Source organism: Phoca vitulina, unplaced genomic scaffold (genome assembly GCF_004348235.1).
Source record: "Phoca vitulina isolate PV1807 unplaced genomic scaffold, GSC_HSeal_1.0 scaffold15, whole genome shotgun sequence".
NCBI classification, from domain to species: domain Eukaryota; kingdom Metazoa; phylum Chordata; class Mammalia; order Carnivora; family Phocidae; genus Phoca; species Phoca vitulina.
This window is the reverse complement of record NW_022589718.1, coordinates 1749826-1777744: the sequence shown is the minus strand read 5'-3', so window position 1 is coordinate 1777744 and position 27919 is coordinate 1749826. Positions and strand designations below refer to the sequence as shown.

At 36.1% G+C, this 27919-nt stretch overlaps 1 protein-coding gene across 6 annotated transcripts in view; it reads left to right on the top strand.

The window, feature by feature from the left end:
• Window positions 1-27919, top strand: part of HOOK3 (hook microtubule tethering protein 3) — a 104987-nt gene that overhangs the window by 31972 nt on the left and 45096 nt on the right. For all 6 annotated transcript variants that reach the window (XM_032413300.1, XM_032413301.1, XM_032413299.1 and 3 more), the window contains 6 exons: window positions 3389-3456; window positions 12377-12439; window positions 14050-14133; window positions 17074-17237; window positions 22933-23073; window positions 24655-24856. In XM_032413300.1, coding sequence (XP_032269191.1) covers window positions 3389-3456; window positions 12377-12439; window positions 14050-14133; window positions 17074-17237; window positions 22933-23073; window positions 24655-24856 — 722 coding nt within the window. The remainder of the gene's footprint in view (window positions 1-3388; window positions 3457-12376; window positions 12440-14049; window positions 14134-17073; window positions 17238-22932; window positions 23074-24654; window positions 24857-27919) is intronic.

The window sequence follows — 27919 nt, the reverse complement described above, 5'->3', positions numbered from 1 at the left end:
AACTGAATGTCAGGAAGACTTAGGTTACCTTTGAGAGATTTAAAAAAAAACACACGTATAATTAGAGAATAGTGAGGAAGGGATGAAGGGCGATGAAAGAGAAGAAAGGTAGACAGGGACTACTCTAAACAATGATGACACAGTATTTTATTATTATACTAGATGACCTTCATAGAAGATGGATTTTTTTTTTTTAAGCCCAAAGGTTTTTTTCTTACTCCTTATACCTCATCCCCGGTGACGCAAAATAGATTTTTATTTGACTTGTCTATACGTTTTAAGTGTTCTTGTAACAAGTTTGATAATGGTCAACATTGTTTTCTTGAAGCTATGACTAGTGTTTGGTCTGTGATCTGAGAGTTTTTTCTAACAATGTATTTATTTCTCTTTGTCCCTATTCCTTTTAGATTTAGCATGCATGCTCTTATAGTAAGTTTTAGTTTATTTAGTTCAACTTAAGAATTAAAATAGAGAATTTTCTGCATTTGTGAGTTTTGTATATTACTAAAATATCTAAACGTTTTTTATCAAAGATTAGAAGATTGGTATAAATAAGATTCAAGACAGATTAAATCTCTAAGTAGATGCTTTGATTTTAAAAGGTGTATGAAAATTTATTTAATATAGTTCACTGAATTTCAGATAATGACCTCTTACGTGTTTATTCCGTTAAGAGATTCATCAACTCTTGGAAGCATATAGCTGTTAAGAGTTGGCTAATTGGATTTACCGCAGGGTGGAAATAGAACACAAAGATGTTACCTATATCCATAGTCCTATGGAAAAGCAGACAATCATAATATATATCCAGCTTCTCACACAGACCAAGTTTCTCTTGTAACACCTAGATTCCGTTTCTCCCCTGAAATTGTATATAGATGATGAAAACTTTGAATGGGATTTTAACATCATATTTATCCAGAGGGCATTCTCTGTTTTCAGAAACATAGTTGAGAACTAAGAATCAAAGTAAATGAATTTGAGTTCAGTATTACTTGCCACTGCACATTTATGATGTATAACATGAGGCTTATTAAAGTGGATCTTCCATTTGCTACCTGATGGACATTGGATTAGGCACTCAGCCTGTTTCCACATCTACAGAATGAGGATGCAAAACCTGGTGATCATGAGGAGTAAATGAAATTGTATATGTGTATTTGCTTTGGAATCCATAAAGCACTATACAAATAAAAAAGACTTTATGTTTAGATGAGTTATCCAATTACCAGAAGTAAGGAGCAATTGCTCAGAACATTGACCTAGCATACATTTATCTTGGCCATCTGACTTCTCAAATTGGGGGAAATAAATGGTGCTAAAATTGAAAAAGCAAAGATTAGTAGAAGACACACTGATAATAATTACTGAGTGTCTCTTTTCTGCCCAGTACTCTACTAGGTACTAACAGAACAAAAAATACTTTTTACACATTAGGAAAACTAAGTATTCTATGACTTGCCCAGGATTTCTGGTTTGTGAAAGGCTAGGCAAGGACAACAACCCATGTCTCCATGTTTAAACATCATACTCTTTATACTAATCTGTAAATTCTGGCCCTGAAAGCTAAGTTTTCAAGATAATCTCGCTGACCTAGCACACCTCATTCTCCAGCACTTCCTCATAGATCTGCACCCAATAATCATATATACTTGTATTTTGGACACTAAAGATTTGTAGGGTTTTTGTTTTGTTTTGTTTTGCTTTTCAAAGATTGTACATTAACATAGTTATCATCATCATTTTATCATGTAGCATTTTACGGTGTTCGCGGGGAAGGGCCTTGACGTGGCAACACCGCTTCTTAACTAACGCTTCCCCTCTCACACCTAACTAACTTCCTAACCTCCCTGTTCCCACTGTTCTTTTCTTCACTTCCAGTAGGCTGTCATTAAATTTTCCTTCCCCGTTATCAGTGCCACTGCTTTTTCTTTCCCATGTTCACAGTCTTTTATTTCGAGGGCTGTTTAGTCATCCTAGCTGTGCCATTTTCTCCAGAGCCTTGGGATTCTGTGTTTGGTACCTCTGAGCAGAATATCTAAAAGCATTCCTTTGTATTCCAAGACTTATAGGATGCTCCTTGTTAACAAAACAGAACAAAAAATTGAACTCAGAATAAAGGGCTTTTTTTTCCAAATAGTGGTTCTGATACATTCTTAATGTTGTCCTAAGAAATGCCTGTGATTTAAGTATGTTGTGTATATTTGTATGTGTCACCACACATTTGATTGGGTACAAGTATCCTTAGAACAACACTTGCTTAAAAGTATGTTTTTGATTAATGAAAAGCTTTGGCATTAACAGCCAGAATGTCCTAACTTAGTAGTGCTGCCAAAATACTTGGGTTGTTGTTTTTTTTTAATGAGTTATCCATCACACAAAGCATTATACAGCTTGGCATTCAAATACATGAGTCTCTTACCAAAAGATCACTTAAACAATTTCATAGTAAGACACCATCATGTAATACTTGAAGTGCTGAGACAAGTTTCTGGTGTATGTGTGAAGAGGTTTTTTTGGATGTAAGGGGAGAGAGGCAGGTTGAGGCTAAAATTCCCTAATTATTTTACTCTTCTAAATGTTTCTTATTAAAACGTATTTACCATATTTGTTAGAACCCAGCTGGCCTGTTGATTTTTTTTGTTTTGTTTAATGCCACTTTTCCATTCATTGTTGGATTTGCAAATAAGGAAAACTACTTCTAGGGCTTTTTTAGAAGACAAGAAATTATCTTTTCCTACTGACAGCTAAGAGATCCTCTTTTTTGGTAGTGGTGAGGGTAAGATTGATTGATGAAGTTGGTACTTTAGGTTATTAGTGATGTATTTTAAAGCCCAGGGTTATGCAATATTTGTTTAATTATGGTGTCACTTTCTATCTTAACTTCATCTTAATTCTTTGTCCTAAGCAGCTCTCAGGTTTATTAAGATTTTTCTATTCTGTAGTAGAAAGTATTAAGGTAGGAATTGTACATGATGCAGTGCTTTGATGTCACACAAGAATAAAGCACAGACATCAGAGTTTTTTTTAACCTATAACAAAGTACAATGTGAAAGACAAATAATTTTTAAATTTTAGGAATAGTAATAAGGAGTTCTTTCCATCCTGGCTTTAGGCTTTACCATTTCATTGTCTTTACATTCCTAAGAGATTGTATTCCTCTGACCTTTAGCTGTAGCCTCAACTTTGTAAGTAATGGTAATGGTGGTGGTACGGGGGTTTATCTTAAGGAAAGAGAAATACTGTGATTTTCGGACTTTACTTTACCTGTGATGCATATGAAGAATTCCTGGAAAGAATGAAAACACAGAATTCATGAAGTGTGAGCCTTTACTCCTTGAGTATCTTTAACTTGAACAGTGACATTCCAGATTGTTCTTGTTTTCAGAGTACATCCAAGCCATTATGATGATGGAGGAATCTGTTCAGCATGTTGTCATGACAGCCATTCAGGAGGTATGTTGGAGCTTTATGCTTACTGTTTGTGAGAAATTAAAGGAGCAAACTGGAACTTAAATAGTAGATGTAGAAATTTTAAAAAGAGATTCTCCTCATTTTTTGAGAATTTTTTTCTTTGCACTTACGATAATAGCTTGCCTCGTTTTTATTAAATAATAGCTTGCCTCGTTTTTATTAAAAAAACATTTAAATTTCTCATTTGTATTTAAATCTTAAACATTTGTCTATTGGTATAGATATTCAGTAACTACTCCTAATTTTTAAAAATGTCCCAATGAACTAGAAATAGACTAATTCCTAAAGCCATTATAAATATATATCTTAAACCAGCAGTCTACCTCACAATTATTGGTTTCTTGTTTGGCAGAAAGTGGGTCTTCAACTCCAGCCATACCCAAAGCTATTTCTAGTTGAATATATCAAAACTGTAGGGGAGGAAAAATTATCTTTTTCTTTTACCCATTCAAGTTCTCAACTGAGACCTCTGTATCAAAGGACAGATTAACAAGAAAAAGGATACAAATGTATTTAATGTAAGTTTTACATAACATCGAGACCTTCTTAAGGAAATGAAGACCAAAGAAGTGTTTATTTTTTATTTAGTTTTTCAAAGAAGTGTTTAAACCTGAGTACTTTGGTGCTAGGTTTGATGAAGAGTGGAGAATCATGGAAAAACGTGATAGGGCAAATAAGGGTTTGAGTTAAGGGTAGTAACCTGGGGGGAACAGCAAGTCCTGTTGATTCAGAGTCCTTTCAGAATCCCTGTGTCTTCGGAGATAAGGATTCTTCTTTCCTTTGAGTATAGGAAGGGCACCTCTCACATGAGGCTTTTCTGACCTGCTTCCTGTACCTGCTATTTCTCCAATTCCTTCAGCTTGAAGTATTCAGTATGCCAAGGAGCCGTACTTTGGGGTAGCATGTCTTGAACTCCATCAAATGTGAAACATAAAATTATAAAAGTAAAAATAAAATGTAGATTAATAACCAGTTGATCTCAGGATGTGAGAATGTTTTTAATCATAAAAGCAGTGGAACAAACAGGGGTACTAGAGAACGATATAGGACTTGAACGTGCAACTGACAGAAAAAAATACAACAGACAACATGAAAAATGCTAAGTGCAAATTAAGTAAAGTTGTGTTTTTCAAAAATCTGACCATCTGACTGTAAATCCAGGAGTTCCCACTACCCCCTCAGGGTTCTGATTCACAGAACTCAGGAATGATGATAGTATTACTATAGTGAAAGAATACAAACCAGAACCAACTCCCCCCACCCTAAAAATTAATACAGTGAGGTCTAGGAGGTCCCAGATGCAAAGTTTCTGTTGTTCCCTCTCCGTGGAATTAAGACCTATCACACTCCCAGCACATTACTGTGTGGCAATTCTAAAGTACTGCCATCAAGGGAGGCTCACCTGAGTTTTCATGTCCAGAGTTTTTACTGGGGTTTCATTATGTAGGTATGATTGATTGTATCAGTGACCATGGGGTTGAACGCAGTTTCCAGCTCTCCTCCCCCGCAGAAGTCAGGCTGATTTTCCAGTGGCACAAAGACCCAGGCTGATAACATGGCTGGTTTTGCTGGCATGACCAGCCCCCAATTTCAGTTATCCAACTTTTTAGCTTAAACTACCTAGGGGCCCACAAATAACAAAGATAATCTTATCAGTAAGGAAATTCCAGAGATTGAGAGGCTGCTTGCCAATAACAGGACAAAGGCCAGCCAAATTCCTTACTACACAGGACCTTTCAAAAACACAAAGCTTTTAAAAGACGATCAGTTTAGCAGTCAGCTCTGATGGTAGGAAGATAAACTGGTACATCTTTTTAAAAATATTATACTCTTTATATCATATGAGATATTAGGTCATGAGTGTTAAAATATCAAAATGATGATCTCTCAAGCAAGATAGAAGTTATTTTGCTCTTAAGTGGTCCTGGATTCTGCTCTGTAGTCATCAGGGACCCAGCTTTCTTGTTTCTTATTGTCTGCCATCCTTAATACATGTTTCCTACTTAGTGGTTCAGCTATGGCTTCTCAAGTTCCAGCTACCACGTTCCATTTCCAGCCGTCAGGAAGGACTGAAGGAAGAGTTATCCACTTCCTCTAAATAAACTTTCAGCAATTCTCATTTATGTTAGCCAGATATTACTCACATAGCCACACAGGGAAACCATGGGAAATGTGGTCTTTATTTGAGGTAGTCACAAAGCCAGCCAAAATATGAGGAGTCTGTTACTAAGCAAAAATAGGAAAAAGAATAAGGGGCCACTAACAGTTCTGCCTTACTATAATTGATCCTGTAATTCTGTTTTTAGGAATTTATCCTAAGGAGATCTGAAATACAGAGATACATAGTAGTAATAGTGATAGCAGACATTTATCTTGAACCTACTGTGTGCTAGATAGTGTTGGTACTTACTAAACACATTATGTCTGTTAACTCATTTAAAATTCACCACAATTATAATTAATGCTACTAAAATGTAGACTTAAAATTGTTAAAATGGCAAATTTTATGTTCTATATATTTTACCAAAATTTTTAAAAATGAATAATTGTGATATTTTGAAGTATATGCTGTTATTGTCCCCATTTTATAAAAGGGGAAACTGAAGCATAGACAATGTGAGTAACCTCCAGTTCACACAAGAAGTAGTGGCAGAGTTAGAACTCAGGTTTAAGCAGTCTGAGTTCAGAGCCCACACCCAGAACCATTATGCTATATTGCCTCAAGATTGTTTATTTCAGCATTATTTTCTAGTACTGAAACATTAGGAATAATCTAACTGCCCAGCAATTGGGGCACAGATAAATAAATTACAGTAGAATAATATATTGGCATATTAGGTAACATTAAAGTATATTTTTGGAAAATATATAACAATATGTGTAAGGCTTATTAGGGAAACAGAGCACATGAGCAATATAATCCCATTTCTGTTAAAAAGAGAAATTAAGATGAGTGAAAATGACAAAATGTTAACCATCTCCAAATGGTTGGATGCTCTGTGCTCTTTTCTGTATTTGTCAATTTTTCTATAATTACAGGTTTGTAATTATAATCAGGAATATTTTTAAAATTAAAACCTATGACCAAATGATTTTTAATTCTGTGAATCTAGCCCAAGGAATTATTTAGAAAATCAGACCAAGATTGGGCACAACAGTGTTTATCAAACTATTTTATATAACTTTTTTAAAGTTTATTTAAGTTAATCTCTACTAGATGCAGTGTGGGGCTTGAATTCACAACCCCAAGATCAAGAATCACGTGCTCTTCCAACTGAGCCAGCTAGGCACCTGCAAACTGTTTTATATTAATAGAAATATGACAACAGTGTGCATCCATTGGGAAGCAAGTGTTTAAATTAGGGTACCTCCATCTCATGGAATATTTTATAGCTGATACTAACTTGTTTTTAAAAAATTATCTTATGGGGCTCCTGGCGGGCACAGTCAGTTGGGCATCTGACTCTTGGTTTTGTCTCAGGTTGTGATCTCAGCGTCCTGAGACACGACCTGAGACAAAACCAAGGTGTGTTCCCCCCCCCCCCACCCCTTGGTGGCTCTGTGCTCAGTGTGGAGTCTGCTTAAGACTCCCTCTCCCTCTGTGTCCCCCCACATACACACACGTTCTCAGTCTCTAAAATAAATCAATCAATCTTTTAAAAAAAGAATAAAATATCTTATGACAAAGGGAAAACAGTTAAAATGTCAAGTGAGGGGCATCTGGGTGGCTCAGTCGGTTAAGCGTCTGCCTTGGGCTCAGGTCATGATCCCAGTGTCCTGGGATCGAGCCCCACATCAGGCTCCCTGCTTGGTGGGGAACCTGCTTCTCTCTCTCTATCAAATAAATAAATAAAATCTTAAAAAGGTTAAAATGTCAAGCTAACAAAGCAATATATTAAGTTGTACATACAATTAGATTTTAAGAATAGATTATGTGTCTTTTATGTGCATATTCCTTTTGTTCATTTAGAACATACCATCAAGCACCTAATATGCACCAAGAGCTGGTAGTAGGCATTCAGGATATAATTATGAAAAAGACAGACATGGTCTCTTGCCTCCACAAAGTCTAAATCTCATTGGAGAAATGGCTAACCAAGCAATTCACATACATTCAAAACATTCAAAATGAAGAGTACGATAATGGGAAAAATATTAGGAGTACCTCAAAAGAGTAGCTAAGTCATTTTGGGGACTTAAGGGAAGGCTTCTCAGAGAAGGTGGCATCTTGACTGAGCATGGAAGGATGAGATGAGGTAAGGAAAGGGCAAAAATTGTTCTAAAGTCCAGGAGGCAAGAGAAAGCAAGACCTACATGGAATGTTGGATGTTCTGAAAGAAGAATGCCTATAGTAAACACAGTAAGGTAGGAAGTGCTTAGAAATTAAACAAGAGACCTAAAGTCATTAGAATATTGAGCAGTTTCATTAGGGAGTTGGGATTTTGGAAATCAGTGAATAGATTTTAAGGAGAAAATACATTAAAGTCTATATTTAAGAAAATCCATATGAAGAGAAGAATGGTTTGGAGGAAAACTGGGCTAGAAAAAGGGAGAGCAGTTAAGAGACTTTGGTAATTATCCAGCGAAGAATGATGGAAGCCTGAACTAGGTTATGGCAGTCAGGGTGGAGACAGGTGGACAGATTTGAAAATTATAGGAGCTTGAATCAATAGGCTTGGTGACTGATTGGACCTAGGGGGAAAAGGGGGGTAGCTGGATAGAATAATGGAAGTAAGAAGGGCTTCTGTAAAATGGTAGCCTTTTTTTCTTTTAAGGACATTCTATTTATATTTCTTTATCTACTGACATTTATTTACTGTAGTAAAATACACATAACAAAAATTTGCCATTAGTGACATTTAGTATGTTCATAATGTTGTGCAAACATTATCACTATTTTGTTCCAGCAATTTTTCCATCACCAAAAAAGGAAACCCTGTACACCCACTACACAGGCCATTCTCATTTCCTCCTCGCTCCAGCCCATGGCAACCAGTAATCTGCTTTCTGTCTGTATGAATTTCCCCATTCTGGATATTTCATATAAATGGAATCATATGATATGTGGCCTTTTGTGTCTATCTTTGTTCATTTAGCATAATATTTTCAAGGTTATTTTGTAGCATTTATCAATACTTGTTCCTTTTTATGGCTGAATAATCCATGGTATGGGTGTGCAACATTTTGTTTATTCATCAGTTGAGGGACATTTGGCTTGTTCCTACTTTTGGCTATTGTGAATAATGCTGCTGTGAATGTTAGTATACGGGTTTTGTTTTTGTTTTTGTTTTTTTTTTTCAACAGCCGCTATTAATTCTTTTGGGCATATTGAAATTGAATTTCTCAGTCATATGGTAATTCTATGTTTAACTTTTTGAGGAAGCGCCAACTTGTTTTCCACAGATCCTGCAGCATTTTACATTCCTACCAGCAGTGCACTAGGGTTCTGTTTTTTCCACCTCTTTGCCAACCCTTGTTAGTGTCCTTTTTTTTTTTAAGATCTTTTCATTTATTTTATTTTTTATTTTTTTTATTTATTTTTTTTAAAGACCTTATTTATTTATTTGACAGAGAGAGACACAGCGAGAGAGGGAACACAAGCAGGGGGAGTGGGAGAGGGAGAAGCAGGCTTCCCGCTGAGCAGGGAGCCCAATGCGGGGTTCGATCCCAGGACCCTGGGATCATGACCTGAGCCGAAGGCAGACGCTCAACGGTTGAACCACCCAGGCGCCCCTATTCATTTATTTTAGAGAACACACAAGCAGGAGGGGAAGAGGGAGAGAGAGAGAAACTCAAGTAGACTGTGCTGAATGTGGAGCCTGATGTGGGGCTTGATCCCATGACCCTGACATCACAACCTGAGCTGAGGAACCAAGAGTCAGACACTCAACCGACTGCACCACCTAGGCACCTCTGCCCATCTTTTTTATAATAGCTATCCTACTAAAACAGCTGAGAAGAGATTGGGTCAGGGAGCACAAGTGGAGAGATTAGCCTTCAATGTGAAGAATAGCACTTTTGTTAAAACAAGATTGAAAAAGGAAAAGATGGGCATGAACCTTGCCAATTTTATGGATTAAGACGTGGGAAATTCTTATTTGCGGACAAGGTTTTCTGATGAAGAGTGCAGAGGTTTGAGAAGTAGGAAAGGTTTAGAAAATCTCTAAAAGGAAAAAAGAGACTGCTGACTAGGGAATAATCTCTAAAAGGAAAAAAGAGACTGCTGACTAGGGAATAATCTCTAAAAGGAGAAAAGAGACTGCTGACTAGGGAAACATAACTGTACTTTTGGGGCAACTTTAAAGGCCCAATTGAAATTGGAAACTATATATTAATAGTGTTTTATGATTTAAATTTTGTTTTGTTTTTTCACTCAGTACTTAGCAGTCTGGTGTATGGCCAGAAGAGATAGGTGGGTGGATTGATTTTAGACTGAGATTTTGCCAGGACAAAGGAAAGGAATAGAGGATAAGAAAATTGAGATATTGACAAAGGTCATCAACATAAAAGACTGAAAAATCTAGGCTAGATAGTAGAAGGCAGTTGGTTAAACAAATGATGAACCCTGGAAGCTAAAGCAGGGGAGGGAAAGTCCCAAAAATAAGATGATGATGTTAGCAGAAGGAGGAGGAGTAAATGTGAGCAGGCAAAAACAATAATGTTTACTATAAAGTCTAAGGAGAGTAAAGAAGAAAGTGAATATCAGAATGATGGGTTCTCACTAGAAGGCCAGGAGAAAGGAGGGAGGTAAAGGGCTTGGAAACCTCAAATTGAGGAGCACATAAACTAAATGTAATTGAATGAGAGACCAGGGTTGAGAAAAGGTTATATTCAGAGTATAGGACACCTCGGTTTTTATTCAGAGTTGTTACTGTGTTATGATGAGGACTTAACTATAACAGTGGGAAAAGGAAAAAGACTGGGAGAAAATACTCCTAGTCCTTCTGCCACCTGCCTCTGATTAGATACTGTCTCTCTGAGCCCTCAGAGCCTTTATCACACTACAGTATGCTTGTCTTTCTCACTTGACCTGTGTGTGCTACACCCATGGATGGTACCTTCTTAAATATTTCAAAATTATAAAGGTGATTGTTTGTAGATGGTAGAATAATGGTTTTTTCTTTTTATATTTTTATGAATTGTATATTCTTTACAATGGGATTATTTTTTCAGTTGGAAGAAGTCTTAAAAAAATCTTAAGATTAATATTGTCACAAGAAAAGCATAAACAGGGGCGCCTGGGTGGCTCAGTCGTTAAGTGTCTACCTTCGGCTCGGGTCATGGTCTCAGGGTCCTGGGATCAAGCCCCACATCAAAAAAAAAAAAGAAAGGCATAAACATTGAAGCCAGTAGTTTTTTTACTCTTACTGAGATTTTTTTTTTTCCTAGTTATGCTGAGGGACTTTGAAATCTTCTCATCCCATTAATATAGAGCAGTAATTCTCAAATTTCAGTATGTATCAGAGACCTGGAGGACTTTATTAAATATGTTGCGGAGCCCTAACCCCACAATTTATGAGTCAGTACATCTGGACTGGGACCCAGTAATTTGCATTTCTGGAGAGTTTCCAAGCAACGCTGATGGTTTGAGAACTTCACTTTGAGAACCACCGATAAGGAGAAAAAAGTACAGCTGAACATAACATTTCAGTTTTGTTTTTTTCTTTTTAAGATTTTATTTATTTATATGACAGAAAGAGACACAGCGAGAGAGGGAACACAAGCAGGGGGAGTGGGAGAGGGAGAAGCAGGCCTCCCACCGAGTAGGGAGCCCGATGCGGGGCTCGATCCCAGGACCCTGGGTTCATGAACCGAGCCGAAGGCAGATGCTTAACAACTGACCCACCCAGGTGCCCCATAACATTTCAGTTCTCTCAGAGTGGTCCTGAAGGCTGAAATTGCAAGATCTCTCAACGGTGCATCCCCACATTTCTAATTGTACCCCTTTCTTTTGTCCTTCAGACAGAACATAAGAAAGAAACAGTAGAAAATTGGGACCATTTGAGTCTGCCCCTGATAATTGTCACAATCAGAATTTTATCTCCTTTTCCCCCAAACCCTCACACGTTATGGATCCTCTCTCTGCGACACAAGGGTGAGAGAGGCTAAGGGGTGTGTGTGTGTGTTATAAACATCAGCCAGTTCATAAACCCTCACACGTTATGGATCCTCTCTCTGCAACACAAGGGTGAGAGAGGCTGGTGTGTGTGTGTGTGTGTGTGTGTGTGTGTGTGTGTGTGTGTGTGTGTTATAAACATCAGCCAGTTCATTTTGGCTAATATTGATGTTGCCCATATTTGTGTGTGTGTGTGTTAAAAACATCAGCCAGTTCATTTTGGCTAATATTGATGTTGCCCATATTTATTCTTTAGATAGAGTTACTTAAGTGTTGCTGTTTTTTACTGAAAAGTCAGTTTTAAAACATTTAGCCACTTTTAAAAGATTTTATTTATTTGACAGATAGCGAGAGCAGGAACACAAGCGGGGGGAGTGGGAGAGGGAGAAGCAGTCTTCCTGCCGAGCAGGGAGCCGGATGCGGGGCTCGATCCCAGGACCCTGGGATCATGACCTGAGCCGACGGTAGATGCTTAACGACTGAGCCATGCAGGCACCCCAGCCACTTTTTAAACTTAAAGATTTGTCTTAATTCTTATGACTGGGCTTACGGTGAAAATGAGCACCAGAATTTAGACCTGTAATTTTAAATGAAGACATTATCCTGGGATGAAATTTCAGACTGAAAAGTTTCACTGTATAGGACAATGTACCTTTTACATTTGTGTTTTCATTTTAATTTTTATAATTCTGTGGTGGCCGGGTGTTCATGTTGTTGTCTAAGTATATTTTATATGATGTCATTTTTGCCTCATGGTTATAATCTTAATTTAAATCTTAATTTTAGCTGATGAGTAAGGAATCTCCTGTCTCTGCTGGAAACGATGCCTATGTTGACCTTGATCGCCAGGTATCTAATTTTGCATTGTTTTTATCCATTTAGAGATTGAAAAGAATAAACTTCAGATATTAATGAAAAGAATGTTTCAGTTGAATTTGCTTATAGAATATATTGGTTTAATTATTTGTTATTTACTTAAATTCAAGACTTAAGCTACTTTACTAGTGGATATTACACATTTGTAATTAAATTTATAATTTGTAGTTAAAATATTGCATGACCCACTTTAAAATAAATTAACTTTAAGTCATTGTAATTCGTGTTTTCTAGTCGTGATTTTTCTTTTTCCATTGGTGATATCTTTCTGTATACCACATTTAACACAACAGATGCATTCCTGGAAAGTGGCATGCATTTTAATCTTATGATTTACAAAATACCTTTTATTTCACATGAGTCTTCCATTGCATATGTCTCCTCCACCCTTCATCTTTTGAAGGATTGAACGGTCAGTAGATATTTAAATGTACTAAGGAACCTACTGTATTTTTAAAGGAACTCTGCAGTATATTCTTGCGGTTTTTTTTTTTTTTAAAAGATTTTATTTATTTGACAGAGAGACAGCGAGAGGGAATACAAGCAGGGGGAGTGGGAGAGGGAGAAGCAGGCTTCCCGTGAGCAGGGAGCCCGATGCAGGGCTCGATCCCAGGATCCTGGGATCAAGACCTGAGCCGAGGGTAGACTCTTAACGACTGAGCCACCCAGGCGCCCCTATTCTAGCGATTTTAACCAAAAAGTCATTTTGTAATTTTAATTACTGCTTTCCAATAAAATACTGCAACTTAAATAGTCAGTTTCTATATTCCATCTGTCCTGGGACATTGTTCCAAAGTGTGAACAGAAATCTTCGTGTTATCCTCTCTTATTTCTTCCCAGTGGTTTCTAAATGTTTTGTAGGAAAATCTTTGGACATGATAAAATTTTAACCTGAGTTGTAATTTGCTTCCCTTACTTTGTGATATTAGATTTTAAAGTTGTTGCCTTGTATGATTTTTTTTTTTGTATCTATTATTACACAGAGGTTTGGTCACATGAAAGGAAAAGCTATTATAATTTTTTATATCAATTTTTTTCTTTTTTAAAATTAAGTAATCAGTTTTAATTAATTTGTTCATGCGTTGCTAACTTAGGGTTTATGGGACACAACTCAGAAATGTTTGGCTTGTGTTGAGAATCAGAATAATAACAATATTTTTAAAACTGTTATATAAATTAACATAAAGGTTTAATATGACTGGAGAACTTGTGTTGAAATACTTTTAGCTATATGTTTCAACAATTGAAACCCTCATCCTCTAACACATACATATGTTATCAAGGGAAATTTTCTGTTATTACAGAATCAACATTACCAAGAATCATGTAGCCCAGATAGGAAAGTGTAAGAAAACTTGATAAGAGGAAAGAACCAGATTCAGAGTACTGAAAAGACAAGACTTAGGACCAGAAGATATTCAAAGTTAGAAATGGCTGCTTTTGACTCTTCAGAAGAGTTCTTGATTTCTCCCTGCCCCTCAGAAAGAAATGAAAGTGTTTTAATTTTTTATTGTGCCTATGTAATTATTAATTGTTGCTACTTCATATTGAAATGTTTATTGTATCTCTTTATTTCTAACTAGTTGAAGAAAACTACGGAGGAACTAAATGAAGCTTTGTCAGCAAAAGAAGAAATTGCTCAAAGATGCCATGAACTGGATATGCAGGTAAGAGATCTTTTCTGTGTACCACCTATTTGAAATGCACCACTAAAGGAATAAGATCTTGCCATTTGCAACGACGTGGATGGAACTGGAGGGTATTATGCTGAGCGAAATAAGTCAAACAGAGAAAGACATGTATCATATGACCTCACTGATATGAGGAATTCTTAATCTCAGGAAACAAACTGAGGGTTGCTGGAGTGGGGGGTGGGGTGGGAGGGATGGGGTGACTGGGTGATGGACACTAGGGAGGGTATGTGTTCTGGTAAGCGCTGTGAATTGTGCAAGACTGTTGAATCTCAGATCTGTACCTCTGAAACAAATAATGCAATATATGTTAAGAAAGAAAAAAAGAAGAAGAAGAATATAGCAGGAGGGGAAGAATGAAGGGGGGGAAATTGGAGGGGGAGAAGAACCATGAGAGACGATGGACTCTGAAAAACAAACTGAGGGTTCTAGAGGGGAGGGGGTTGGGAGGATGGGTTAGCCTGGTGATGGGTATTGAGGAGGGCACGTTCTGCATGGAGCACTGGGTGTTATGCACAAACAATGAATCATGGAACACTATATCTAAAACTAATGATGTAATGTATGGGGATTAACATAACAATAAAAAAATTAAAAAAAAAAAAAAGAAATGCACCACTAAAAGCAACACCAAATGTGCTGTGTACTACCATACAGTATAGTTTGGCTATCATGCAATCCTAATTAAAGAAAAAAAGGGGGGAAACAGATTTTTGGTTAAAGATAGTAGACACATCAAATATATTAATTTTCTTTCCTTCCTGCATCCCCATTAAATTTATAATAAATGAATGAAAATGGTATAAGGACATAAGAAAAGAAAGGAGGGATATCTGTGCTAGCTTTAGGGAGGGGTGGAGGGAGATTTTTTTTAAAGCCCTCATTTGTAGGGTTTGCCAATATCCATAGTGGGTACTCAATTTACATAAAGGCCCGCTTTTTATAGATAAGCCCTAATGTGAAGCTCATGAATGCATAGCTTACAGTCACCCTTGCTTTGACTACTTAATTAAGGAAAATCTGCATTACAAAAGAGAAAAGGAGCAAGATAAATAGGAAAGTAGTCCTAGAGGAAGTGGAGAAATTTGGGGTAGTAGCAGAGATTAATCTTATTAATCTATTTAATACCCTCAGTGAAATTAGTAAAGATGCTAAAATCAGAAATCAAACACTAAGTAAATTAAAAATAGAACTGTTGAAGTAAAAAATTTGGCCTTTGCCAAATCATAGAGCTGAAGCAGTTTCTTCACTGTCTAGAGAAGGAAAGCTGTAAGGCACTCTAATGGCAGGGAAATCAAGAGGAATTGACTAAGGAGAAAGAGAAGCCTGGTAGGTTGGTACAGAAACCAAAAGAGTAAGGTGTCCTGGCAGCCAAGTGAAGAAACTGCTTCAGGGAGGAGGGTGTGATCGGTTGTGTCATATGTTGATTATTCACAGTGACATGGAAGTGTCAGTAGTGATCCTGATGAGCAGTTCTGTGGCATGGTAAGGCCAGTAGCCCAACTAGAATGAGTTCAAGAGGAAGTGGGCAATGGCAAGTGAGAATTAGAAATGGCAGTTAAGGGCGCCTGGGTGGCTCAGTCGTTAAGCGTCTGCCTTCGGCTCAGGTCATGATCCCAGGGTCCTGGGATCGAGTCCCGCATCGGGCTCCCTGCTCGGCAGGAAGCCTGCTTCTCCCTCTTCCACTCCCCCTGCTTGTGTTCCTGCTCTCACTATATCTCTCTCTGTCAAATAAATAAAAATAAAATCTTTAAAAAAAAAAAAAAAAAAAAGAAAGAAATGGCAGTTAACTTTTGTTTTTATAGCTTTATTGAGCTGTAATTAACATATAATAAACTTCATATTTAAGGTATACAATTTTGATGCATGTTGACATATGTATGAATGTGTGAAAACATTACCACAATTAATATAATGAAACCATCACCTTCATGTTTCCTCATGACTCTTTGTATTCCCCCTCCAGTCCCCAACTGTGCATTTTCACTATAGATTAGTTCGTATCTTCTAGAGTTGCATATAAAAAGAATCATACATTGTATATACTCTTTTTTTTGTCTGACTTCTTTCATTATTTTGTGATTGATTCATTTTGACAGTATCAGTAGTTCTTTCTCTATTGCCAAATAGTATTCTATTATATGAATATACTAGAATTTTTCCATTCACCTGTTGATGAACATTTGTGTTGTTTCTAGTTTTTCTCTATCACAAGCAAAACTGCCCTAACATTCTTTATAAGTCTTTGTGTGGGCCTGTGCTTTTATTTCTCTTGAGTAAGTAAGTACTGGCTGGGTCATGTGGTAGTTGCATGTTTAATTTTTTTGGAAAATGCAAAGCTGTTTTCCAAAGTGCTTGAAGCATTTTACATTCTCACCAGAGATGTATGAGACTTCCATTGGTTCCACATCTTTAGGGGCACCTGGGTGTGTCAATCGGTTAAGCATCTGACTCTTGATCCCAGCTCAGGGCATGATCTCAGGGTCATGAGTTCAAGCCCTGTTGGGCTCCGCGTGGAGCCTACTTTAAAAAAAAAAAAAAAAAAGGAAAAGAAGTTCTACATCTTTCCCAACACTTGGTATAGCCAATATTTTTTATTTGAGCCATTCTAGTAAGAGTGTATTGGTATAACATTGTGGTTTTAATTTGCATTTCCTTAGTGATTAATCATGAGTATCTTTTTGTGTGCTTAGTTGCCATTTACGTATCGTATTTGGTGAACTGTCTTTCCAGATATAAAGAATGATCTCTTGCTTACTCTTACATATTGCTCTGCCTGTGCAGTATTGCAAAGTAATGTAATAGTTTTAAGTGGAAGTTGATTAAAACAGGCTTTCATAATGCTAATTCACAAGTGATTATGCTGATGCCAGTGTAATTGGAAGAAATAATTGCTGTCTTCCTATATTCTAACAGGTTGCAGCATTGCAAGAGGAGAAAAGTAGTCTCTTGGCAGAGAATCAGGTATTAATGGAAAGACTTAATCAATCTGATTCTATAGAAGATCCTAACAGTCCTGCAGGAAGAAGGCATCTGCAGCTCCAAACTCAGCTGGAACAACTCCAAGAAGAAACATTCAGGTAAAAGACCACTCACTAAGGTCTAATTTTTAAAAATTTGGTAACTATCTTTTAATGTTAAAAATGTAGTGTTAGGGGCGCCTGGGTGGCTCAGTTGGTTAAGTGACTGCCTTCGGCTCAGGTCATGATCCCAGAGTCCTGGGATCGAGTGCCGCATCGGGCTCCCGGCTCAGCGGGGAGCCTGCTTCTCCCTGTGACCCACTCCCCTCTCATGCTGTTTCTCTCTCTCTCTCTCTAATAAATAAATAAATAAAATCTTTAAAAAAAAAAATGCAGTGTTAGGACTTTTGGGTAGCTGCAGACCAAATAATAATAAACAACTTCCCCCATATCTTCCCACATGACATGAAATAACTTCATGTCTAGGAAAAATTCTATCAAATCTACACCCTCGGGGGCATCTGGGTGGCACAGTCAGTTAAGTGTCCAGTTCTTGGTGCCAGCTCAGTTCATGATCTCAAGGTCGTGAGACCAAGCCCCACGTGGGGCTCTGCGCAGGGCATGGAGCCTGCTTGGGATTCCCTCTCTCCCTTTCCGTCCCCCGCCTTAAATAAATAAATAAATCTTTAAGGAAAAAAAAAATACATGCTCATTATTACCTGAAGACAGAATGCCTCAACCGAAATATAACTGTGACGGAAACAAACATGAGCCACACATCCCACACACCTGTCCCACCCTATCCTGCTAGGTACTTTGAGGCAAGTATAGGCAGACTGACAAAAAAAATTAGAGGAAGACAGAAAAACACTAGTGAAGGGGCCTGAGGGTAAGTTGGAGAGATCACCAGAAAGATTAAATTCACTCAAAATCTGAAACTACTTTTAAAATAAAAAAAGATTATGGGGCGCCTGGGTGGCTCAGTCATTAAGCGTCAGCCTTCAGCTCAGGTCATGATCCCAGGGTCCTGGGATCGAGCCCCGCGTCGGGCTCCCTGCTCCGCAGGAAGCCTGCTCTCCCTCTCCCACTCCCCCTGCTTGTGTTCCCTCTCTCACTGTGTCTCTCTCTGTCAAATAAATAAAATCTTTAAGAAATAAATAAATAAAGATTAGACTACAAACTTCAGGGGGAAAATTTCATAGTTAAGTACATCGTCTTAAAGGACCAGTCACCATAAAAACATAAAGGCACTGAATTTAAAGAGACACAATATAAAGGCCAGGTGCCTGATTTATAGAGACAGACTTATTTAAAAGGCAAACTGATTTAAAGGGACAGTCTTCTAAACATCTTCTTGGAGAGGAAAAGGCCAAAAGGAAGGAAGAATGGCCCTTTGGCAATTGGATAGTGAAAGGGAAAAGAAGAAAAGGAAAAATTTGGTGTCCTGCCAGACAAAACAGAACCACAAAATTGAAGGACTTAGCAGTAAGAAATAGAATATCTTGCCTTAACACGAAAGAAGAAAAATGATTTTTAAGTCTTCTCTAAAACTTTAGAAATCATCCACCTCCTATGGTCTATATCAGCAATTCAAGGTGTGGTCTGAGGACCCCTTCAGGTTCACTGAGACCTTTTCAGAGAGTCTTCCAGACCTCTCTTTTCTAACTACGTATCTATGCAAGGGTAGATTTCCTTCATATATTTCAGCCAAAAAGCCATCACAACAGATGAATATAGAAATAGCTATGACAACCCAGCTGTTTTCTATTAAACTGGATTATTTGAATCATAAAAGTGTTTCTCACTTTTTGTTTAGAATATAGTTATTTTTTATAAACTGTATGTTGTCTATAATAATATAATGAAACAAAATGTTAATAGTGGGTGAATTTAGCAAAGGGTATGCAGGTATTCACTGATCTAACACATTTAGATGTTTGTTTTAATTTCTCAATATGATATATAAACATCAATAGATAAAACTTAGATAAACAAAAGTTCTTTGTAATTTCAGTAATTTTAAGAGTGTGAAGGAGACCAAAAAGTTTCGAGTACTGTCATCTGCATCTTGACTTTCTTTTTTTTTTTTTAAAGATTCATTTTTCATTTATTTTTGAGAGAGAGAGAGCGCACACGAGCTGAGGTAAGGGGCAGAGGGAGAAGCAGATTCCCCACTGAGTAGGAAGCCTGATGCAGGACTCGATCCCAGGACCCCTGGGATCATGACCTGAGCTGAAGGCAGACACTTAACCGACTGAGCCACCCGGGTGCCCTGCATCTTGACTTTCTAAGACAGAATCAGTAGGTAGTAGAATTTAAGTATGACTTTATCCTTTTGTTTCTAAATTATGGCTAGTTTTTAAAAGTATGGTTTGGGGAAGTGATATTTAGAATTGTCCTGCATTTTCATAATGAAGGAAATAGTGTCTCATGCTTTTATCGTTGCAATACATACGCAGTTTATATTTTGAAGCACTTAAACAATTCAAATACTTTATTAGTACTACATATTTATATATTTCAGTATTAATTTTTTTTGAGAGAGAGCACAAGAGAGGGAGAGCTCACATATAAGAGGGGCAGAGAGAGAGAGGGAGAGAGTGTGGAGCCCAACGTGGGGCTGGATCTCATGACCTGAGCTGAAATCAAGAGTCGGTCGCTTAACTGACTGAGCCACCCAGGCACCCCTCAGTATCTATTATTCTTTATAGTCAGATATAATGCTTCTGGCTCATCTTTATTATGACTTTCTACCTTTAATTTCTTTCTTTCTTTTCTTTTCTTTTTTTTTGGAGCATCGGTAGCTTTTAAGATTTAAGTCTCATAGTTTATTTTTAATCACAAAAGGGACAATGTACATTTTGATGGCGAGATCTGGCAGTTATCATTTTAACCAAATCATCAAACTTAGCAGCACCACCCACATTGTACCCAGTGTCACCTATGTAGTATTTTTGTCAAATATTTAATCTGAATGTAATTATGAAGGAATAATCAGAACAAGGAATATCCTTAAAGATGGCTAAGACTACTCGAAAAAGTCAAAGTTATAAAAAAAAAAAAAAAAGGGAAAGACAAAGAGATAATACTAGTAAAGATAATGTGAGAATTTTCATTGGATCCTGGATCAGGGTGGAGAGAAGGAACTAGAAGATATTTTTACTACAGTTGGAGAAATTTAAATGTCTACATATAAGATAATATTATTAAATTAACATTAGTTGTCTTAGATATGATGATGGTATTATGATGGTGTATGAAAGATTGTCCTTCTTGCTGAGGTATTTACTAGGAGTGAAGGGTCATGACCTCTGCAACTTCCTTTCAAATAGTTCTCCAAAAAATGCATGTTTGTATTTTTTTTTAAGTGAATGAGAGAAAGTATATGAAACAAAATGTTAATAGTGGGTGAATTTAGCAAAGGGTATGCAGGTATTCACTGATCTATCTTTCAAATTGTCTATAGATTTCAGATATTTAAAAATAAAGATTTGGTGCAGGGGGGAGTTAAATCCAGTTTTCTAGCCAATGATAGCAGCTGGAGCATAAGCATTTGCTTCCACTTTTCCCTCCCTACATCAAAGTCAACAAAAATAATTTTAAAAAAAGAAAAATACTAACATCAAAAAAAAGTACTAACATCTCATTTATGCATATTTTAAAAATAATCCTAAATAAAACAATAGCAAATTCAATACAGTACTATATTAAAATAAACTTTATCCCAGGATTGTTAACCTGTCGAATATTATTAAGTCTATTACAATAACTATTAAATATTTTAGTTCCTTCAATCCATAAGTTAAAGGAAAAGGAATAGTATAAAATAAGCTTGGTAAAGGGGCATCTGGGTGGCTCAGATGGTTAAGCGTCTGCCTTCGGCTCAGGTCATGTTCCCGGGGTCCTGGGATTGAGCCCCACATCGGGCTCCCTGCTAGGCAGGGAGCCTGCTTCTCCCTCTCCCTCTGCCTCTCCCCCTGCTCATGTTCTTTCTCTCTCTCTCTATCTCTGTGTCTCAAATGAATAAATAAAATCTTTAAAAAAAAATAAGCTTGGTATGTGAAATTATTATATGTATATATGTGTAAAGAACGGGGAGGATGAGTGTTAATCTAATATTTGAATTTTTTCTAGACATTCTAAAAATACTGGCTTTGCCACTTAGTATCTCTGTAACCATGGGCATGCCTCCATTTCATCCACTATAAAATGGTCTAATAATTACCTACTTTCTAGAAATTTTGAGTATTAAATGAGTTAACAAATGTAAAGTACTGAGAATATTGCCTGGCATATACAATTTAGTTATTTTCTAGAAAATGAAAGAGAAATGACATAAAAATTTTGGAATGACAAAAAACAAATGATCATTATTTATAAATAATAGGCTTGTCCACCTAGAAAATATTAAGTGAATCAACTGAAAAGTTCTCAGAACCAGTAAACACTTAATGGAGAGAGGGTAACTGTAAGACATTTGCATAGGTCATAAGATTTTCTATCAATAACTAGTTAATATCATCAGGAAAAACTTGGCATTTATAAATATATAAGTATCCAAAGAATAAAAAAATTTAAAAGAAATATGAGGGACTTATGAAAACTCTGTTATACATAAAAATTATTTCAATATGTGGAGAGAGATAACATGTTTACATGTTTTGTTTCCATGTTTTTAATGGAAGATTGTAAGAATGCCATTTTCTCAGATTATTATATAATTTGAACTTGATTCCAATTTAAATTTTATTTTCAGCTAGAAGTATTGATGAGCAAGAGATTCCCGGATCATTTACACACAAAGTATAATAAGGGAGTACTTGCTGTGTCCAATGTTGAAATGTTCTATTTCTGTACTAATTTTAAAAACTTGGTACTGGTGCAGCAAAATACAGGCAAACTAGTAACACAAGCAAAGATCCAGAAAGCAACCCAAGTGTATTTAAAAAAAATGTGTAATATAATAAAGGTGGCAATTTTTAATCAATAGGTGAAGGTTAAATTATTTGTTAAATGGTTTGGGGGTGGGTAGTGGGTAGATATTTTGGCAGGAAAAGTTAGATTCCTACATTATATCATATACTAAAATGAATTCCAGGGGAAATTGAGAATTTCGGTGTTAAAAATGAAACCATATAAATACTAACAGAAAATATAAGATAAAAGAAAAAAATTTCTAATCATATACTAAAAGTGGAAACTATAAAGTATAAAATTCAACAGTAGAATTACATAAAAAATAAGAATTTCTGTTAATATTCAATATTTAAATAAATTTAAAGTAAATAATAAATATTTGTGACATGAGAGACAGGCTTGTAAATCAAAAGGAAGGATTTATGTTACGCAAAACAAAATAAGAAGTAGGAATGGTATTATCCATATTTGGAGGGGAAAGATCTACGAATAGCAACCATACTGGAGGATACACTCAAAAATGTTAACAGTATGATCTATTTAGATCAATACATGATTTTTATCTTCTTTGCTTTTCTGTATTTTGTAAATTTTCAACAAGGAACATATGTTAATTTCATTGTCAGAAATAAAACTTTAAATGAATTATATGTGCTGTATTTTGAAAAGTATTTCTTGACATCTAATTTTCTGAATAGAGGAGTGGTAATTAGTTGTTAAGTTTCCGCAAGCCTTGGACCAGTGGAATTCGTTTTCCGGACGGTTAAAACTTGGAGGTAGAGCTTATGGTCACAGAAGATTCAAGAGTTTATTCTCATGTTTTTTTACTTCCTTTTATTGTTCAAAGGAGAATTGTTAATAAATAGTACTTTCTTGGTCTATTTTGTTTTGGTTACAGACTAGAAGCAGCCAAAGATGATTATCGTATACGCTGTGAAGAGTTAGAAAAGGAAATCTCTGAACTTCGGCAACAGAATGATGAACTAACCACTTTGGCAGATGAAGCTCAGTCTCTAAAAGATGAAATAGATGTTCTTAGGTAAACAATCTTCCCATCTTGTTAGAATCTCAGGCCTGTCATCACCCAGAACAGCTCTACCAATGATGTTAACAAACTCTAGGATCTCTGAACATAGCACGGTGTTTAAGAGGACTTAGACCTTCCGGACTACCTGAGTTCAGATTTCAGTGCTACCATTTATTTAATCTCTGTGTAAACATTTTCTCATCTGTAAAATGGAGATGATGCACATATCTACCTCAGATTTATATGCAGAACTGAGTTTATATTTCTAAACAGTTGGGACAGTATCTGGCAGGTAAGTGCTATATAAATGTTAAATAGAAATTAACCTTCAACCACCGCTTCATACTTGTATAGCTCTGGAGCTTTTCTTATTACGCCTCCTTTTCTTTAATTTCAAGTCCTCTGATCACTCAGTCTTCCTCTTCCTCGGATGCTGTCACACCCACGAGGCACCATTTCCTTGCTGGACCGTTTTATCTGCACTTTGTTCTCTCACCAAGTGCCTTCACTCCCTGCCGCCTCGTTTTCTGACCATTCCACTTGTATAGCCTATCCTCTGTTGGATGATTCCAGCCATTTTTACTTTTGCTCCTTGAATACCAAGAAGGAGCAGAGAAAATCACATAGTGATATAGTTTTGTCCTGCTACAAATTCATGATCTTTACTCTTCGTTGGGTTGGTTCTTACCTGTGGTCACTGTTCTGCTGCTCATCATAGATAGTTCTGTCTCCCACTCCTCTCATAGCTAGTACATATTTCCATAACTTCTCACCTGGATGCCCACCCCCCACACCTCTCCATGCCTTAGTCTCAGGAGATGGCATTGTCTCCTGCATCAAAGAAAGGGGCCATGAACTATGGGACTCTCCATGTCCTATACTTCCTGCAGCTCCTAACTGCCCTGCATTGCCACCTGTCTTTTCATTTTTGCTTTTAGAATGTAGACTTGTTATTCTTTCTCATGTCCAGTACTGATTCCTTTTTCAGTGCTCTGAGTCTCAACACTTCTTGCTTACACAAGGACTGTGTTACATCAGTCATCATTTCTCTTCACATTTGGATCTCCCACCTTAGCATATGTTTGTATGTTTAGGTCTCTTTCCTCTTAGAAAAAAAGACTTATTACTCTCTCCTTCCCTCCAGAACAAATTTTAGATTACAACAAGGTGAAATTTACATGGTCTCCTTAACTCCCTAAAATTTGCCAACTCCTGCCCCCACTACTCCTTGAAAATAGCTGTTCCTGTGGTCATTAATAACATTCTAATTGCCAGATCATTTGGACACTGCTCAATGTATTTTGCTTTTGAGCTACATGTGACTCTGCTGGTTACCCCTCCCTTCCACACACCACCACCACCACCACCACCACTTGCTTTTCCTTAAATTATATAACATTCTTCATTACACATTTTGCTGTAATTTTGGTCATATTTTTTAGCCTGAATAAAACATTAATCTGGACTCACCTTTGGTCTTACAATTTCATTAGAATGTGTTCTTTTCTGGCAGTCCCTCTTGGGTTAGCACTTTTAAAACCGCTTTACAACTCTGGATGTGTTTCTGATTTCTGATTTCCCATCTCATTCTAGACATTCTTCTGATAAAGTGTCTAAACTAGAAGGCCAAGTGGAATCATATAAAAAGAAGCTAGAAGATCTTGGTGATTTGAGGCGTCAGGTTAAACTCTTAGAAGAAAAGAATACTATGTATATGCAGAACACTGTCAGTCTAGAGGAAGAGTTAAGAAAAGCCAATGCAGCTCGAAGTCAACTTGAGACATATAAGAGACAGGTAAAAAGAATAGTAACAAAGTTTCTTGGTGATATTTTCAAGCAAGTTCTCCATTATAACATTGTGGCTTACCAAAAATCCACTTACTTTGTTTTCACAGTATTGTTTTTTACCTATGAAACTTAGGGTTTTTTATTGTTGTTGTTGTTTTTTAACTCCGTTTTTAATTTTAATTCCAGTATAGTTAACATTGAAACTTAATTCTTATCCAGAGGTTATTGACTAGTGTCTGTAGCAGATCCTTCTATTTTTTATTTTTAAGTTATTATGTAATACAAAATACACAGAACTAAAAGAATAATACAAGTATCTATGCTTAAAGAATAAAACAGACTCTTCCCCTCCCCATTATAGTTATCACCGTGCTGTTTTGTGGTTTTCATACCATGCATCTCTTTATTCATTTGGTGCATATATATTAGTTCATATATATATAATGTATAACGTTTTTGACATGGTTTAGAACTATATAAATGATATAGTAAAAGGACTCTTCTGTGATTTACTTTGCTCAGTATATTTGGGAAATTTGTTTATGTTGATAGGTATAGCTTTATTCATTTGTACTGCTATATGGTATCCTATTGAGTCACTATACCACAATTTATCCATTTTCCCATCAAAGGACATACAGGATGTTTTAATTTTTTTTTTTTTAATTATAAATGCCACTATGCATATTATTGAACATGTCCTCTTCATGTGTGTGTAAGTTTTTCAGCTATAAGGAATTTCTTCCTTAGGGTGTCTTCATTTAATTAAATATTACTAAATTGTTCTTCAAAGTGATTGTATTACTAAATAGCAGTTTTAATGAATTCCTGTTGTTCCACATCACCAACACATAGTATTGTCATACTTGAAATTTTGCCAATTGGATGAATATGAAATAGTGTCTTCTCATGATTATACTTTGCATTACCCTAATTACAAATATATTTACTGATTACAGTTCTTTTGTGAATGGCCCATTTTAAATCTTTTATTCATTTTTAAAATTGTATTATTTCTTTTTCTTACTGATTTCTGGAAGTTCTTTACGTTCTTGCTATTAATCTTTTGTCAATTACACTTGCAGCATTTATTTTCTGCCAATCTGTAACCTCTTTACTTTTTTTGAGGTTAATTTTAAGATAACTTTAAATATCTTTTTATGATTTGTGCCTTTTATGTCTTAGATCATTTCCGACATAAGGGTGTAAGCCAATCTCTATTTTCTTAACAAAGATTTAAAGTTTGTTTTTCACAATTAGGTCTCTTATACACATGGAATAAGTTTTTGTGTAGGATGCTAGGTTAAGGATCCATTTGATACTTTATTGTCTATGTAGGCAACCATTCAACCTAGTGGCGTTTTTTTAATAGTCTCTTCCACAAGGACCTGCAATTTCTGTCTTACCACATACCTAAAGTTTCCATCTTAAATGTAAGTTTGTTTCTTGGCATACTCTTCTGTTTCATTGGTTTGTTTGTCTGCTCTTACACCAGTACCCCACTTATTATTACCTATAGATTTTTAGTCATATTTGATAACACAGATAACACACACCTTGTTCTTTTTCAGAGCTGTCTATTAGACCTTTTCCTTTGCTTTATACCCAAAACCTTTGGGTTTGGAATTACATTGACGCTGTTGATTAATTTGAAGAGAACTGACATCTTTATGACAATGAATGTTCCTATTGGTGAATACATCTTTCCATTTATTTAGGTCTTCAGTGTCTTTCAGTGAAGTTTTATAATTTTCTTCTAAATGTCATGTACATGTTTTGTTATATTTACTCTTAGGTACCTTATTCGGATTTTCGGATTTTGTAACTGCAATTAGCAAAAGAAAGGATACCATTTTCAGTTTGTTGCTCATTTAAATGATTGAAATTGATTTTTATGTTCATTTTACAACCATGCCAGATTCTCATATTACTTCTAATAATGTCTGTAGGGTCTCTAGTCAGAAGTCATATACAACTAAAAGCAGTTTTTTCTTTCTTTCTACTCCGTACCCTTTTTTTCCTTCTTAATCAGCATGTTTGACCTGTAATACAACTCTGAATAGAAATAATTATAGTAGGCAATCATTTCTTGTCGATTTTATACAGAATGCTTTAAATGTTTTACCCGTATATTATTAGCACATTTTACTCAGGTTGTCTGTCTTTAGATGCTGAATTTAATCAACTCCTTTTCCTACACCATGGAGAGATTCCTGTACCGCTCCTCCTTTCTATTAATGTGATGAATTATATTAACGGATTGTTGATGCTTAAACCATCCTTGCATTCCTGAGTTAAACCTCATAGAGTCACTGAGGATTTGTTGTTTTCACATTGTTAGATTTGCTTTGTTCATTTTACTTGGAATCTTTTTCCTCTCTGATTCAGTTGAAGTTCTCTATCTCATACTTTCCTGATCTGATTTTGGCATCAAAACTATATACTAGCTTAAAATCAGTTGAAGAAGTTTTAATAGAATAGCTCTGTACACCATGAATGACTGGCAAGTTTTTTTGCTGGATACATTTCTTCCCAACATTTTATTACGATATTTTCAGTACACAATAAAGTTGAAAGAATTAGTGAACTTGAATGTGGACTGAAAATTACCCAAAATAAAAGTACCTCAGAGAAACTATATGTGAAATTTAAAAATATTAAAATGAGATGACTTAATTAGAGTTACAGAAGAGAGAACAGCAAGAATTACAGAAAGACATTATTTGAAGAAAAGAATTACTGAATAGGGGCACCTGGATGACTCAGTAGGTTAGGTGTCTACCTTCAGCTCTGGTCATGACCCCAGGGTCCTGGGATCAAGTCCCACATCTGGCTCCCTGCTCAGCGGGGATCCTGCTTCTCCCTCTGCCTCCTTGTGCTCTCTCTGTGTCAAATAAATAAAATCTTAAAAAAAAAAAGAATGCCTGAACAATTTTAGAACTAATGAAGGACATCAGAGATAGTATTAACAATGAATTACAAAAAAAAAAAAAAGAATTACAAAATAAATAAGGAATCTACAACTAGAAATATTGCAGTACAATTCTGTAATACATGAATTCTACCTATT